The following is a 13,995-nucleotide window of genomic DNA, read 5'->3' on the forward strand; positions in this document are numbered from 1 at the left end:
CCACTTCAAGTCCCCGGAGATTTTTGAGCTCTCTTGTTGAAGGGGATAATCAGCAAGGCTGGTCCCTTCCACGCAATGGAGAAGAGCAGTAAAAGGATAGAGATCAGTGCCCGGTTGCTTCTACGGGCAGCAACAATGTGAAGCCACATTTTCTTTGCTAGAAAGAATGGACTTGATAGGATGCTGCATACATAAGAATGGCAGCAGGCATAGATGACCCGCCGTTTCTACTATGCCACCTGCCAAGCTCCAGCATTTTTGAGAAATACACCCTTGGAAAATATTCAGAACATTTGCCCTTAATTTGACATCTACCATAGAAAATAAAACAGCTGCCTGGATTTCAACCCTGAGGTTGGCCTGTCCTATGCTAAGGAGGTGGTGTATATGATTCTGATGCCCATATTCTCTCTTTGATTGGTTTATTTTTTGTTGTGGCTTTTAATGCATGTGGACACGCTTCAGACCTAACTAGAGTATTGTCTGCAGCTACGTGTTTTCCCACCCCTAAATAGTTTTGCATTTTATCTCATCCACTAACTCTGCATATTACCAGGAATGGCTAGTAACCTTGGAGCAGCAGGCTTTAAATAGCTATGATTGCGGATCCTTTGTGCTCTGTGAGTTTAGTTATTTACTTCCCCAACTAGGTAGCCTCATCAGTGCTAGGGATTGTGGGGTAGGCTCCCTGTTTCTATACAGTAGCTTGCCCTGCCCAGTGTTGGGGATGTCGTTTTCTCCTTGGTAGTTCCATGATGAGGGTATTGTTTTCTGCTTGATTGTTTGTCTGGGCCCTACATATCTGGATTTCGGCTGCTTAAAGGGATGTGTTCTGCATTTTTGCTTCCTTCTTAACTTTTTAATTGTCTCTTTTAAATGGTGTATTAAGCGTGGTATATCTCTATGAGTCTATTGATGGCTGATTTGTCTGAAAGTCAAGCCTCCGGTCTAGGATGCTCACAGTTTCCCAGTTGAAACTGTGGTTGGGTCTCTTCATGAGTTATGAAAGTAAGGCATTTTCGTTCACTCTTCTGATTGCAGCTAAGTGTTCATAGATAGGCTCTGCTAGCTTTTTGTTTGTCAGTACTAAATAGTAGCTGTTACATAGTAACAGCTATAATTATTTCTTTTCAGAATTTCCATATTGGTAAAAAGAAAGCCATTGTTGCATTCTTAGTGAAAAACAATCAGACTGTGGTAGCTTAAATTACAGTCTACATGTGTTTGGAAAGTTTCTTTTCCATTTGTATAATGATGCCTATATTTTTATTTTCTCAGATAGAAGAGAGTGAAGAAGAATGGGGGGTTCCTCACTGCTTTACACTTAGAAGTCAACACCAATCCATTGTTGTTGCTGCGAGGTAATTGCCTTGAACCATATGCTTCTATAACGTCTATGTAGAGATTTGAGACAGTGATGCCTGTCCTACAGAATATATGCTTTGGATTGTTGTGGATTCACGATGGTCATACTGAATTCATTTGAATACCCTTTTGCAGTAAACAAGCAGTAGCTAATATAAAGTAAAGTAAGCTTGCAGAGCAGGAGACGATAGTATGCTTTCTATAACTTTATCTGGACTTTTTACAAAGATGTTTATCCCTTTACCCCCTGCCCTGCCTGCCCAAAAATAGTATGAAAGCAGGATTTGGCTTAATTTTGCCCAACTTCTGAAGCTCTGAAAAAAAAAAGCAAGAACTACCCTTTTACAATGGGTAGGATTACAATGGTGGGATTCAAATAATTTAACAACTGGTTCTCTGCCCTAATGATTTCTTTCAACAACCAGTTCACAAAACTGCTCAGAAACTTAACAACCGGTTCTCCCGACGTGGAGCGAACTGGCTGAATCCCAATCACTGCTGCGAAGACCTCTTCCCCAAAGTATTGGGCTAGGATGGGGATAGAGCAGGGTGGCCGTGTGGCCTGGCATCGTGAGGAAAGGGTACTTCTGCTTTTATCTTTGCTTTTATGTATTGTGTGAGCTGCCTAGAATCGTTATATGTCAATAAACAATAATCCTCTGTTGTTTTCCTAGTAATCGCATTGAAATGGACAAGTGGACTGAGGACATCCAGATGGCCATTGACTTGGCAGAGAACTGTACTGATCCTGCTTCTGAATTCCATGGAAATAGCCCTTCTGACACAAGTAAGTCCAGAACCATGAAAGGTGGGGTCAATTCTAGAGTTCCAAAGTATCATTATACATACAGTACATTTTGCAGGTACCCTGCTTTAAAAACAAGGAATATCAGTATGGTCTTTTCTTATCTAATTTCAGTTCAGATAGATCACGAGTGTCAAACTCAATCAATGATGATTTTTGCCTTTGCGTAGTTGGGGTGGGTGTGGCCTGTGTGTGATGCATGCAGCCCATGGGCCGCCAGTTTGACAGGCCTGAGATAGATTATATGGCAATTGGTTTGTGGGTATCAAATCCTATTTTTTTTTATTCCCTTTTAAGAATTTGAGAAATGTATTTAATAGCAGTAAATGGAATAGTATGCAAAGTGCTAAATGAAATAATACTGAAATTAAAGAATGCCTTCTGTGTCCCAGAACAATAATTGATGTTTCACTGAAGTGTGTACGAAGTCATTCTATTTACAGCAGAGAATTATTAAGGGCCCACATAATAAATCAGTGTTTCTGAACCTTGGCAAATTTAAGACTTCAGCTCCCAAAATTCCCCAGCCAACATGGTCCATGAGGACTGGGGAATTCTGGGAGTTGAAGTCCACACATCTTAAACTTGCTACAATTGAAAAACACTGTTGTAAATAATAATAATGTTCCTGTGCACAATCCCGTATTGGATTATCAATTATTCAGTTGGCAATTAATTTCTTATTGGGATGCTTTCCTCAGGGAAAAATATATTTCTCTCCGTTTTCATGTTTTCCCTATACAACCAATTCAAAACAGACAAGCCATTAATATGACTTCTTTACCATTTTGGAGATTTCCCTGTATCAGAGACAATCTTTTGCTTATGATTTCATGCTCCGTATACAAGGGGGGAAAAAAGAGGCTTTTTCCCTGCATTTCATAGAGTCCCCTGAGGAGCCCATTGTAGACCAGGAATCGGAAGACGATCTCAATGCATCCCGCACCTCGCTTGAACGTCAAGCTCCTCACCGTGGCAACACTACGGTGCACGTCTGCTGGCACAGAAATACCAGTGTCTCCATGGTCGACTTTAGTATTGCGGTGGAGGTATCTGGCTCAAAATGGCTTGGACTGTAGCTCGAAAGAGCCATCTTCCTCAGGCGCCATTTCCTTTCCAGTTGTTTGCCCTCTTGGTTAATTGGAAACTATTGAGTCCATTCAAAAGATATGATGATTTTACAGGCAATTTATGAATAATTTGAATTTCCATATGACACCTTTCATACTTCTAAATTAATTTCCACCTATTGATATCAAGAGGGGTGCTTCTGAGTATTTTTTTTTTAAAAAATCCTCAGGGTATTTGGAAAGGGCAATATGTCTGTCTATCCGCTGCAGTCTGAAGTGTGCATTTCTATGCAACTTGTTTTATTTTCTGCTGTCTTATTATTCTCTGGAGCCTTACAATATTCTCCTCTCAGCCTCATCTGCCTCTCTCATTGTTTTCTTTATCAGAGGAAATCTCTCTGTGTATTTTTAAGGATGCATTCTGACTATAGCTAAACCAATTTGACACAGATTGACGAGATATGGAATCCAGATTCTCATCTCAGATCAGTGAAATTTGCATGGAAAGTATTGCATTTTCATATCAACTCATGTGATCTCTTATGTGGAACTTCAGTGTTTGATTTTATCAAAGGTAAAGGGGATATTTGTAGAGATCATAATTATTGTTCTACTTTCAGTTCTTCTTCGTAAAGTAAGACTCAGTTCAACTCGGTTGAAAAGTAGAAGGAATCAAATTCTTCTGAAGCACATACATTTTCTATAAAATTGAGTTCAAGTGGGGGGAAAAAACATAGAATTTCATTTAAATTAGAAATTGGTTTAGCTTCTTTAAGGTACCTGCAGACACCCATTTCCAAAGGAATGCCTCTAGGTTGTTTTGGCTACGGGGAACACATTGAATATACATGCCTTAGTTTTATAGAATAAAAGGATCTATAGCTTTAAAAATAAAAATTTTAAAGAACTAAGTGTTTCCCTTGGATTTAGACATACCTAGTTGTAAATACATTTTATTCTTACTTCTGGGAGTGTGTGTTGCATGTTCTATCAGAATCATCCTAGTTCTTCACCTCTGGAGATCAAATGTCACAGCCAGATACTTACATACTCACATACTTGGAGTTTATCACATCAAACAACCTAGAAGCAGATCCATGTACACTCACACATCTGTCTTCAGTTCCACCGCTTTTCCCATGACCAGCAAGTTACAGTCATACTTTCCTAATTCTGTGTTTAATGTCACATCAGCATTATAGTTTATGCTTTCTCTCTGTGTCTTTCCTTCTTTCCCTCCTTCTTTCTCTTTTTCTTGTGGTAGAAGACCCTCTCACTGTCAGTGACTGTCCTTCCCCACCTGTTGGACTGATCAGTGATCAGCGGCCTGTTTCCATTTCATATGTCTGCTGGTACCGAATGCAAAGCCTGTCCTTTTATGATACCCTTCACAAAATGAGGTAACCAAAATCAAAAAGTAGAGAATTAGGACTACATGTGTGTTATTGTAGCTCGGTACACACACACCCTGTCTGGTTTGTTTTTTTGGAAACTGGAATGGGTCAAAATGAAAGCTTTCAAAATACAGTAAAATGCTTGTGAGCCCTGTTGACAATTTGGAAGGCAACAGTGTTTCCTTTTAACTGTTTTGATAAGAGCGTAGTTCATTATGCTGCTAAAACCTCAAGCAGAACAAAAAAATGATCATAAAACTTACACGAAAAGAGCAAAAATTCAGCAAGACTGATTATTTTTAAGCTAAAGTGTGGGTTTATCTCCTCTTTGTCGTAATCATTGGATGTGTTTGATATTTGGCATCTAGCTTCTTTCAAATATATGATAGGCAAACATTTAATCCAAAGCACCTTAATTTAACTATTTCACACACACAAAAAGTTTTCAAAAATTTAATTCCAAGCAAAATCTCTCATTTATGCAAGTTTACAATTTACCTACATTTTACCTATTAAAATCAGTGGGACTTAAGTTACTGTGATTAAGCTACCTTTCTAAGTATGATTTAAGAGAAACACATTCATTTTCTGGATCCTTTTAAATAGTAGTGTTGGGCAAAATATTCTTTATAAAAATCCCCACCAGCACAAAGAATTGTAATTTAGAATCAAAGTAAAATTGTCTTCTAGCCACACGCCCTTAAAATAAATACATCAAATCTGCTTCAGCAAGTAGCTGGATTTAGCTAGTCTTGGCTGATCTCAGGAGCAAAGCGGCCCTGGTAACTAGCAAACTAGCCCAGGTTTGCCAGGAATTTCAGGCCTAGAACATAAGCTGGGAAGTCAAGAGAAAAAAGGCAAGGGCAAAACACTTATGTAACTTTGTCAAGAAAATTGCATGTCTGCCAATACCACCTCAGTTTGAATGGGGCTTCTAATAAGGTAACAGCAGATAATTTATTTCTTGCTAGAATCAACTTACAAGCCGACCTCACTGACTGAAACAGTTCAGAAACTTGAAGTGCAATCTATTACCATTTTCAACAGACAAAAATAAACCGTTCCAATTTAAGCTGGGAGGGGAAAATGCCATTCTACATGAACCTTGCCTGCTTTCCATCATCTTGTTTTACCATCTCTGTGCATTTTATTTCGTTTGTTGTACTATTTCCCTCCTTCTTTCAGAACCAACTTTCTGGAAACCTCTTGCGGAAATTCAAAAACAGCAATGGGTGGCAGAAGCTTTGGGTAGTGTTCACCAACTTCTGCATGTTTTTCTACAAATCTCACCAGGTAATTTAATTCTTCTGAAAGCAGAAAATAATCTTTATGTTAAGTTGTTCGCATTAGAGGATTGAAATGCAGCTTGATTAGCCTCAGGAGAGCTAGTATAGATAGTCCTTGACTTACAACAGCAATTGGGATAAGAATTTCCATTGCTAAGTAATGTACTTGTAAAGCACGACTGGATCACTGAACAATGGCAATCCGTGTAGTCCTGGTTATTCCACTCATTAGATGAGTCAAATTCTTGCCAGCTTCCCACATCCAATAATCTTGGGAAAGTGGGCAGAAAATTGTAAGTCACTCATGGGCAGGTGAGTGGCTGTTGCCAGGTGAGGGAAGGAACAAGGGTGTATGGGGAAGGGTCAGAGAGAGAGAGTGTGTGACAGTGCAAGGGATTGTGCAAGAGGTGGCACATGGGTTGTGAAGAGCTAGAAGGGCTGTGTGGATCGAAAAAGATGATAGGGGATGTGAGAAGATGAGTGAGAAGTATGGTGTGGGTCGGGGAGAGTGGAAGGGAGTGTGTTGGAGTATTTCTTGGGTCAGGCAGAGTGTGAGGGGATGCACGAGGGGCTTTGTATGGCTTGGGGAGGATATGAGAGGGTCCATGGGAGCTGTTGTGTAGGTCAGGAAGAATAAGGGACTATGTAAGAGTGTGCACAAGAGGTGTAATGAAAATCAGAAGAAGTGCAAGGGGTGTGCAAGAGGTGCCACCCAAATCAGAGACCGTGCGTGGGGGCAGTGTGGGTTGGGGACGATATGCAGAATACACGAGTGGCTGACGCAGTGCAGTTGCAGGGGATCTGGGGGGGTGTACCAGTGGGAAGACTCAAGTGACTGGAGACCTTCCTGCTGGCTTCTCCATGGACGTTCTTAGGAAGCCAGCAGGGAAGGTTGCAAAATGACAAGTGCATAATTGCGCTGCGATTGGCAACCGGTCATAAGTGCAAGTGGGGGTTACAAACACTCAGATTGTGATCACATGACCATGGGGTTGTTAGGACTGCTGGAACTCCCAAGGACTGGCTGTAACCACCATTTGTTCAGTGCCACTGTAACTTTGTTGCTGATTTATTTACTACATTTTAATCCTGCTTTCATTATTGTTTATAAGTAACTCAAGGTGGCAAACATACCTAATAGTCCTTCTTTCCCAATGCGGTGGGGTGGAAGAGAGTGACTGCCCCAAAGTCACTCATCCAACTTCCATGACTAAGGGCAGACTAGAACTCATAGCCTCCTGGTTTCTCACCTAGTGTCTTACCTACTAGACCAGACTGGCTCTTAGCTGAATGAATGGTTGAATGGTTTGATCGGGTGGTTTCAATAGTCATAAGTCAAGGACAGCCTGTATTAAAAATTTCTGCAATGAAATTGTGCACTTTCACGAGTGCTGTTTGAAAGCCGCTATTCCGTTAATGGTTCATACATTTCATTTCTCTGGGGAAGGGTACACCCAAGGATATTTGAGATTAATTAATATGAAGCACTTTAAAGAAAATGGATTAGCTGCAGGGACAATTAATTATGGATAAACAACAGAGAGAAAAATCAGCATTGAATTCTACAGTTTATTCCAAAGGCACTTGGTGGATTTCTGAGAATTCTAAATGATTCAGGATTTCAGAGGCGTGATTAAGTGGAAGTGCATGATTAATAACTCTGCAGATAAAACTAATCTAATTTTTATCTGCAGAAGTCTGCACCACTACAGAAATCTGCTGTCCAAACTTCTACGTAACTTGCAGACTTTTTAAGGTACATTCCTGCCTGCCCCCAAAAGAGAAGGTTATTCTTGGTGGGGTATTTTGCTACTAGAAAAGGTTAAGTTTATAGTAAGAAAGTAGCAGTTGAAATGTGATGTCCAGATTTACATTGGCACAAATATGGCTGTGTGTAGAAAACAGAGGAACTGAACAGATTGGAAGCAGATGGAGCACAGAAAATCATTGAGGGAACGAAATAAACAATGCAGCCTTGTTCTTTCTGCTTCTTGCCTTCTTGTTCCATCCAGTGGTTTCTTTATGGACTCTGTGCATCACACATAAGAGTGTAAGCTACAAAACCCCCTCATGTTAGACATTTTAGTCCTCTTTCATCTATTGCACTGTCCAATGGCAATGTAAGTCTTTGCTAGCATCGTTATCTTGAAGATCAGGGCAAATCACCTGAACTGTGGGCTTTTTCTTGAGAAAATCCTTATTCAGCTACCTTCAAATATACTTTTGATGTCAGCTAAGGAGGAGGTTCAAGAAGAAGATGGCACTCTCCCTATTTCTTATTGCCATGGTTTTGATGCGCTTCCTTTAAGATACTGTGCCACAAGGGTTTAAAATAATGTAGTTAGTTACTTCCCTTGGACAGTGATTTCTTGTGGAAACTATATGTGTAGTGGGCTTTTCTTAATAGTCCAGATTTCATGAAGCAAGCCCACCAAAGCTAGTACAACTAGTCCAGAATCCCCACCCTTAAGCAACATGGTCATAAAGTTCAACATTGCATATCTGTGCCATTTAGCAATGGCAGTTCCTGCAGTCCTGTTTGTCATTAAGGGAGGACATCGTGTGACTGAGACTTCCAACTTCCTTCTAGCTTCCTCATTGACTTTGCTTTTTGGGAAGCCAGTAGGGAACGTCAGAAATTGCAGTTACATGACTATTTTCCTTTTAACTTGCACATCACATTATTTTTCATGTATAGAAGAGCTAACAGTTTTCTTTCAATCTCTTCCTCTTTGATCTCTCTGCTCTGCTGTCCTTTGCAGAGCAAAGAGATTGGATAGAAAGAGATTTCATGAAAATATTGCAAGCTGTTTGCAATAGTGCATTTGTGGGTCCTAGCTCCAGGCTGCCAGTACAGTTGCATTGTTTTTGATGTGTAGAACAGCAAACAGCTTATTCTCTTGCAATCCCTTCCTCTTCAATATCTCTGCTCTGCAAGTAGATGAGAGGGGAAAAAGAAAAGGTTAGAACACTACATATGACTGTAATGACCATGAACTGAGGGATACTGCAAGGGTAACAAATAGTCATCAATTGGTCATATAATTGTTTCTTCAGAACTTTGTAACTTTGAATGGTTGCTGAGTGATTATTGATAAGCAAGGACCACCCGGATGTACTGTGGAAATTTTGCTTGCATCAGCTCAAGAAAATGAAATAAGGAAGAGAGTTGCCAGTGATCGTGCACAATGGATGAAGGTCCAAGTCTACCATGAACCATAGAATATTCTGACCACCCTTTCCATGTCAAGAGTCCATATCACTCACAAATAACCACTTGAACGCCACAGAATGATGAGCAACCACTCCTTTCCCCTTGCACATCTGGTCAAAAATAAATATAGTAGACAACAGGAACATGAACACCTGTGTTTCCAGCCACATTATAGGTAGTGTAGCAATTGTCTTAGTAGTGATTCACATTTAGGTGCAATTTGTGTGGGGTCCCTTTCACAGAAACTCTTCTCAGTTCCAGTAAGATACAGAATATGGGGAAGAGACTGCCTTCTGCACAGAGAATCCACTTTTTGTAAAGCATTAAAGACTCTGTTGTTTCCCTGGGCATTTGATTTAGGTGGTTAGGTAAACTCTGCTGTTGTTGATTTTTATGAGCAGAGCTTTTGTTTTATCCTTGGGTGCTGATCAGAGTCACAGATGAGCAGTCATATAAATCATGTAAATTCCTTTGTTCACTCACTGGGCTCTTGGGTGTAGTGGTGACGGTGCTGGCCAAGAAACCAGGAGACAGTGAGTTCTAGTCCCGCCTTGTGCATGAAAAAACACATGGGTAGCTTTGGTCCAGCCACTCATTCTTAACTCACCAAACAGGGTTGGTTTTCTGCGGAAAATAGGAAGGGGAATTGGCATGTTAGCTGTCTTGAGTTGTATATAAAAGATGTGATAAAAAATTCTAAGGAAAGAGAATCTTGAGCAAATTCCAACCCATAAGCATTTGTACAATGGCAAGATAAGAAGCCAATGTCTTTTGGGGAGGACCTTCCTGGGTTTTGTCTTTTGCCTTTGAAACATACTGGGATTTGATGGTAGGAAGATAGTTTTGGAGCTCTTTGTATGCAGTTTTGTCAATTTGTGAAGCGAGACCTTTGCTTTTGCCACAACCTCTATTGCCTTTTATTTTTAGGACAATCATCCCTTAGCTAGCCTTCCTCTGCTGGGCTATTCTCTTACCATTCCTTCTGAATCTGAGAACATTAATAAAGACTATGTCTTCAAGCTACACTTCAAATCCCATGTGTACTATTTTAGGGCGGAGAGTGAATATACATTTGAAAGGTATGTTTGTTTATTGTGATTTTACTAGATATGATGCTGTTAAATTGTATCATTAAAATGGATGGGTAATAAGTATTGTTATGATCCAGCCAATTTAAGTAAAGCAACGTGAGTTCTATCAAGCAGCTAAAATGTCAGATTGTTTGTTTCCTACAAAATGTGTTGGGTGCAGACTTTTCCAGTCCAGAACCAAGAATCTCTCAAGATCATTAAATCACATTATATTTTGCTTATCTCCTGCATCATTTCCAAAATCTTGTATCAGTCTTAACACAAGATGTCATAAGCATTTTAAAAAGCACTAAAATCTGGCAATATCTTGTGAAAGAATATCAAAATGTTGTGAAACTGAAATTTGAGGTATCTAAAGTTTTGAAAGGGGGAGTAGGGATTGTAATTTTTAAAAAAATCATCAAATATTTTGATAGTTCTTTATGAGAATACTAATTCTTTGATATAAAGAATTTATCATGTTTGCAATGTGTGCAGAATTATTCACCCAGGAAAGAAGATTGTATAAGGCCTCTCATACCTCACAAGGTATTCATTTTTGTTGAGAAATAAAAGTTATAGGTATAGTTCATACTAGAGGTGAACAAAATATTCTGTGCATGACTTAGATCTAATAGCCCTAGATTGTTTACTTACATGTACAGACTGAAATGTAATTGTGCTGGACAGAAATTATTTGGGATGAGATTGGTAGGTAAGAGTAAGAAACAACCAAGAGCATTAGCAATCTGAATAATCATTTCCATCTAAAAAGAAAGTGACAAATGTGGTACATTTTCTTGTAAATTTTCAAACTTTCTACTGTGAAACCTAAATACCGGTATTCTGTAGCAAAGTGCATTTAAATAAATGTGTCTTCCTGCATAATGTAGGTAAAGTTTCGTTTACAAATGGTGGTTGAATGCAGGATTTCTCAAATTCCAACAACTTTAGAATGTGTGGACTTAATGCTGGCTGGGGAATTCTGGGAGTTGAAGCACATCTTAAACCTGCTGAGGTTGAAAAATCTCTTGCACGGAACCACTACTACTGTTTTCCCTCTGCCATCACACTGTTCACAGTGGAGGTTTTAAGCTCTTTCCATACAAGGTCCCATCAGAATTCCCATGCCTGGTTGATTGTCCCAGAGAATTGAACTTGAAATGGGTGGAACAAAGACTGGCATTCCAGTTCACTTTTTTTTTTACTGTATCCCCCGCGGTCCTCTTAATGTTTAGCAAAGCTATTAGGGTGGAAAAGGCAACCTATGTCTTTAGGACAGCCTGTGGGAAGAGTTATCTCCATTGTTCTTCCCCAACTCCATCCCATTCTGGCCAACCAGATCAGCTGTTGAAAAAACAGGCTGGAATAGAATTGGGAAAGAACATGTCCTGCAGACAGAAGGAGAGCCATCTTCTCCTTCCCTTTTGCCATCCTACTGAGCTCTCCCAAACTCACCTAATATGTTTACCTATGTGAAGCCACATCCACAACAGAAAAGGTTCCCACCTGTGCAGTGTAGCAAGTCCTGATGCTTGTCTTTCTTCTCGCTTAGGTGGATGGAGGTAATCCGAAGTGCCACAGGCCCAGCCTCACGTGTCCGTGTATTAAGTCATGAAGAATCCCATGTTTATTGATGGCTGAACTCCAAATGGTTCATTCCAGCAACTGCTGCTTTTTTAGAGGATATCTGAATTACTTTCCCCCCTTTTGAGATTTAGTAAAACACATATCTATTAAAAATGTTTTGGATCAGCTTTTGAAATAATGCCTCAGCAGGTTTGTTTACTATTATCAGCCACATGAGGGTTTCATGTCTTGTATTTGTTCTTTGGTGTGGTTTTTTAGCTTGTGCCAGTATTAAAATATTGTCCCTTGGAGTGCCAAATGCCAAAAGATATTTCTTTGCCTGAAAAAATTTGCACCAGAAATATATAGACCAATTTTGTAGCAAGTTCATTTTTTTTTGTATTTCCTTGAACACAAGATGCCTCTTCTTTAGTATACAGACCCTCAAAATGAGTTTTGGACTGATTTTTGGTTTGGTTTCTTATCTTCTATTCACTTCACCACCTCAACATAAATCTTCAAGGTAAAGTTTTTATTTTTGATGTTTCTACACAGTTTGCTTGTAAGAATTAAAACTGGCAGCCAAATATGTAGTTTGTTCAATTCATCTCACTTCTTGAAGTTGGAAATGTTTCCTTCCTATACTGTCAGATGGGTTTGCCTGCTTTTTTTTCTAATGAAAATTCATATTGAGATAGAAAATCATGCCTGAGAAACAGTTTACATATTTTACCCCATGAAATACTCGTAATGATGTGTTAGGAAGTTTAAGATGGTATAATATTTTGTGTAACAAAATGTCAATATCTGTGTTCTACAAGGATTGTGGCATTAATTTTTTGTCAGAAAATTGGTGTTTCAATAAGAACAGAGGCAGGTGCATCTTTTCAAAGGAAACATTTGTTTCTGTAATGTTTTGTCCCAATATATCCTGTGCTTCTGCACCTTTATAAGTGGTACTATAAATCAATTCATATTTTGTCTGTACAAATTGGGAAGCAATTAGAAATTAAATATGTTCATTTAATCAATGTCCAGCCCACTCAAGAGTCCAAAACAGCCTTTCTCAACCATTTTTCCCCTGGAGGAAGCCTTGAAATAATTTTCAGGGCTCAGAAAACCGTTGCATAAAAATTGTTCTATCTAAAGCTCACGGTACACTACTATGATTAGCAAGCTGGGTTGCAGCATGTAAAAATTCCCACCTTTGGGAGTGTTGGCATTGCATGGCACACAAGGTTAAAAAAATAGTATTTTTAAAAACATAATAATGACCTCTCATGGAACACAAGTTGAGAAAGGCTGTTCTAAAGATTGACTGAGAATATACACTTTCCAGCAGTTGAAATAGATTTATTCTGTATTATTAGATGTAATATGAATCCCACATCATTTGTCACGCATTTTAAGAGAAATGGTTACCACCGTATGAATCAATCTCTTGCTTTAAGAGCAGGTTTGCCAAATATAGAGGCTCTGTTGTATAAACATGTTTTAAGATTTGCTTACTGAAAAGGGAATAAAATACCTCAACAGCTTTAAACACTGTATAGCTTTGAGGGTTTCCTTTGATGATGTTTGTTTCTTGCCATTTACAAATGTTATTTTGAATGTGCATAATTGATATCACATAATTTGTGTGTGTGCAACTGATTTAGGCAACAAAGTTCATCAAAATGAGTGCATGAAAAGTTGTCCAGTCACACTTCCTTTGGTCTACATATCCCAACATGCATTTTGCAATCCAGGGTTGGTTCAAAAGTTTTTCTCTCCCATACCTCCCCACCCTCCCCCAGGTTGTGGCTTGATTTTTCCAGCTAAACCATGAGATTGAAGCAGGATCCTAGAAGGTTGTTAGACTCTTGTTGCTGTAAAAAAGAGCCACTCCTTTTTAATTGTTGTTTTGTTTTTAAGTGGTGGAAAGAAGATGAACCATGTCAACTAGGCTGCTGTTGACCTCATTATGTCTCTTTGAAACCTCCCCAGCTTCTTTTGTTTGAGAAGTAAACAGCTACAAATAGATTGGGAGAAGAAAGTAAAAAACGAAACAGCTGGAACTATATTTAGAGACATTTTTGCATATAATTTTGAGGGTCATATAAAATCAACATGCAAACTTATGCCCATGTTCCTTATTTACTACTGCAGCTTTTAGCTTATGCCTTTTTCTGTTCAGCAAGGTTTGCAACGGTTTGGCCTTAGCAGCTGGATTTGCTTCCTGG

At 39.1% G+C, this 13,995-nt stretch overlaps 1 protein-coding gene across 9 annotated transcripts in view; it reads left to right on the top strand.

Annotated features, from left to right (window-relative positions):
• The window catches only part of FARP1 (FERM, ARH/RhoGEF and pleckstrin domain protein 1), a 144,763-nt gene extending 131,447 nt beyond the window's left edge, over positions 1-13,316 (top strand). For 4 of the 9 annotated variants that reach the window (XM_087967300.1, XM_087967297.1, XM_087967299.1 and 1 more), the window contains exons 22-27: positions 1,279-1,361; positions 2,040-2,152; positions 3,056-3,219; positions 5,820-5,927; positions 10,062-10,213; positions 11,760-13,316. In XM_087967300.1, the coding sequence (XP_087823426.1) occupies positions 1,279-1,361; positions 2,040-2,152; positions 3,056-3,219; positions 5,820-5,927; positions 10,062-10,213; positions 11,760-11,841 (702 nt within the window). In that variant the 3' untranslated portion in view covers positions 11,842-13,316. Of the gene's footprint in view, positions 1-1,278; positions 1,362-2,039; positions 2,153-3,055; positions 3,220-4,504; positions 4,641-5,819; positions 5,928-10,061; positions 10,214-11,759 lie in introns of all 9 variants that reach the window. The other 5 variants (XR_015749910.1, XR_015749911.1, XR_015749912.1 and 2 more) reach the window with 3 other exon arrangements.
• The last annotated feature ends 679 nt before the right edge of the window (positions 13,317-13,995 follow it).

Source organism: Notechis scutatus, chromosome 5 (assembly GCF_049901735.1).
Source record: "Notechis scutatus isolate UNSWTSFEM ecotype Mainland chromosome 5, rNotScu1.2, whole genome shotgun sequence".
NCBI classification, from domain to species: Eukaryota; Metazoa; Chordata; class Lepidosauria; order Squamata; family Elapidae; genus Notechis; species Notechis scutatus.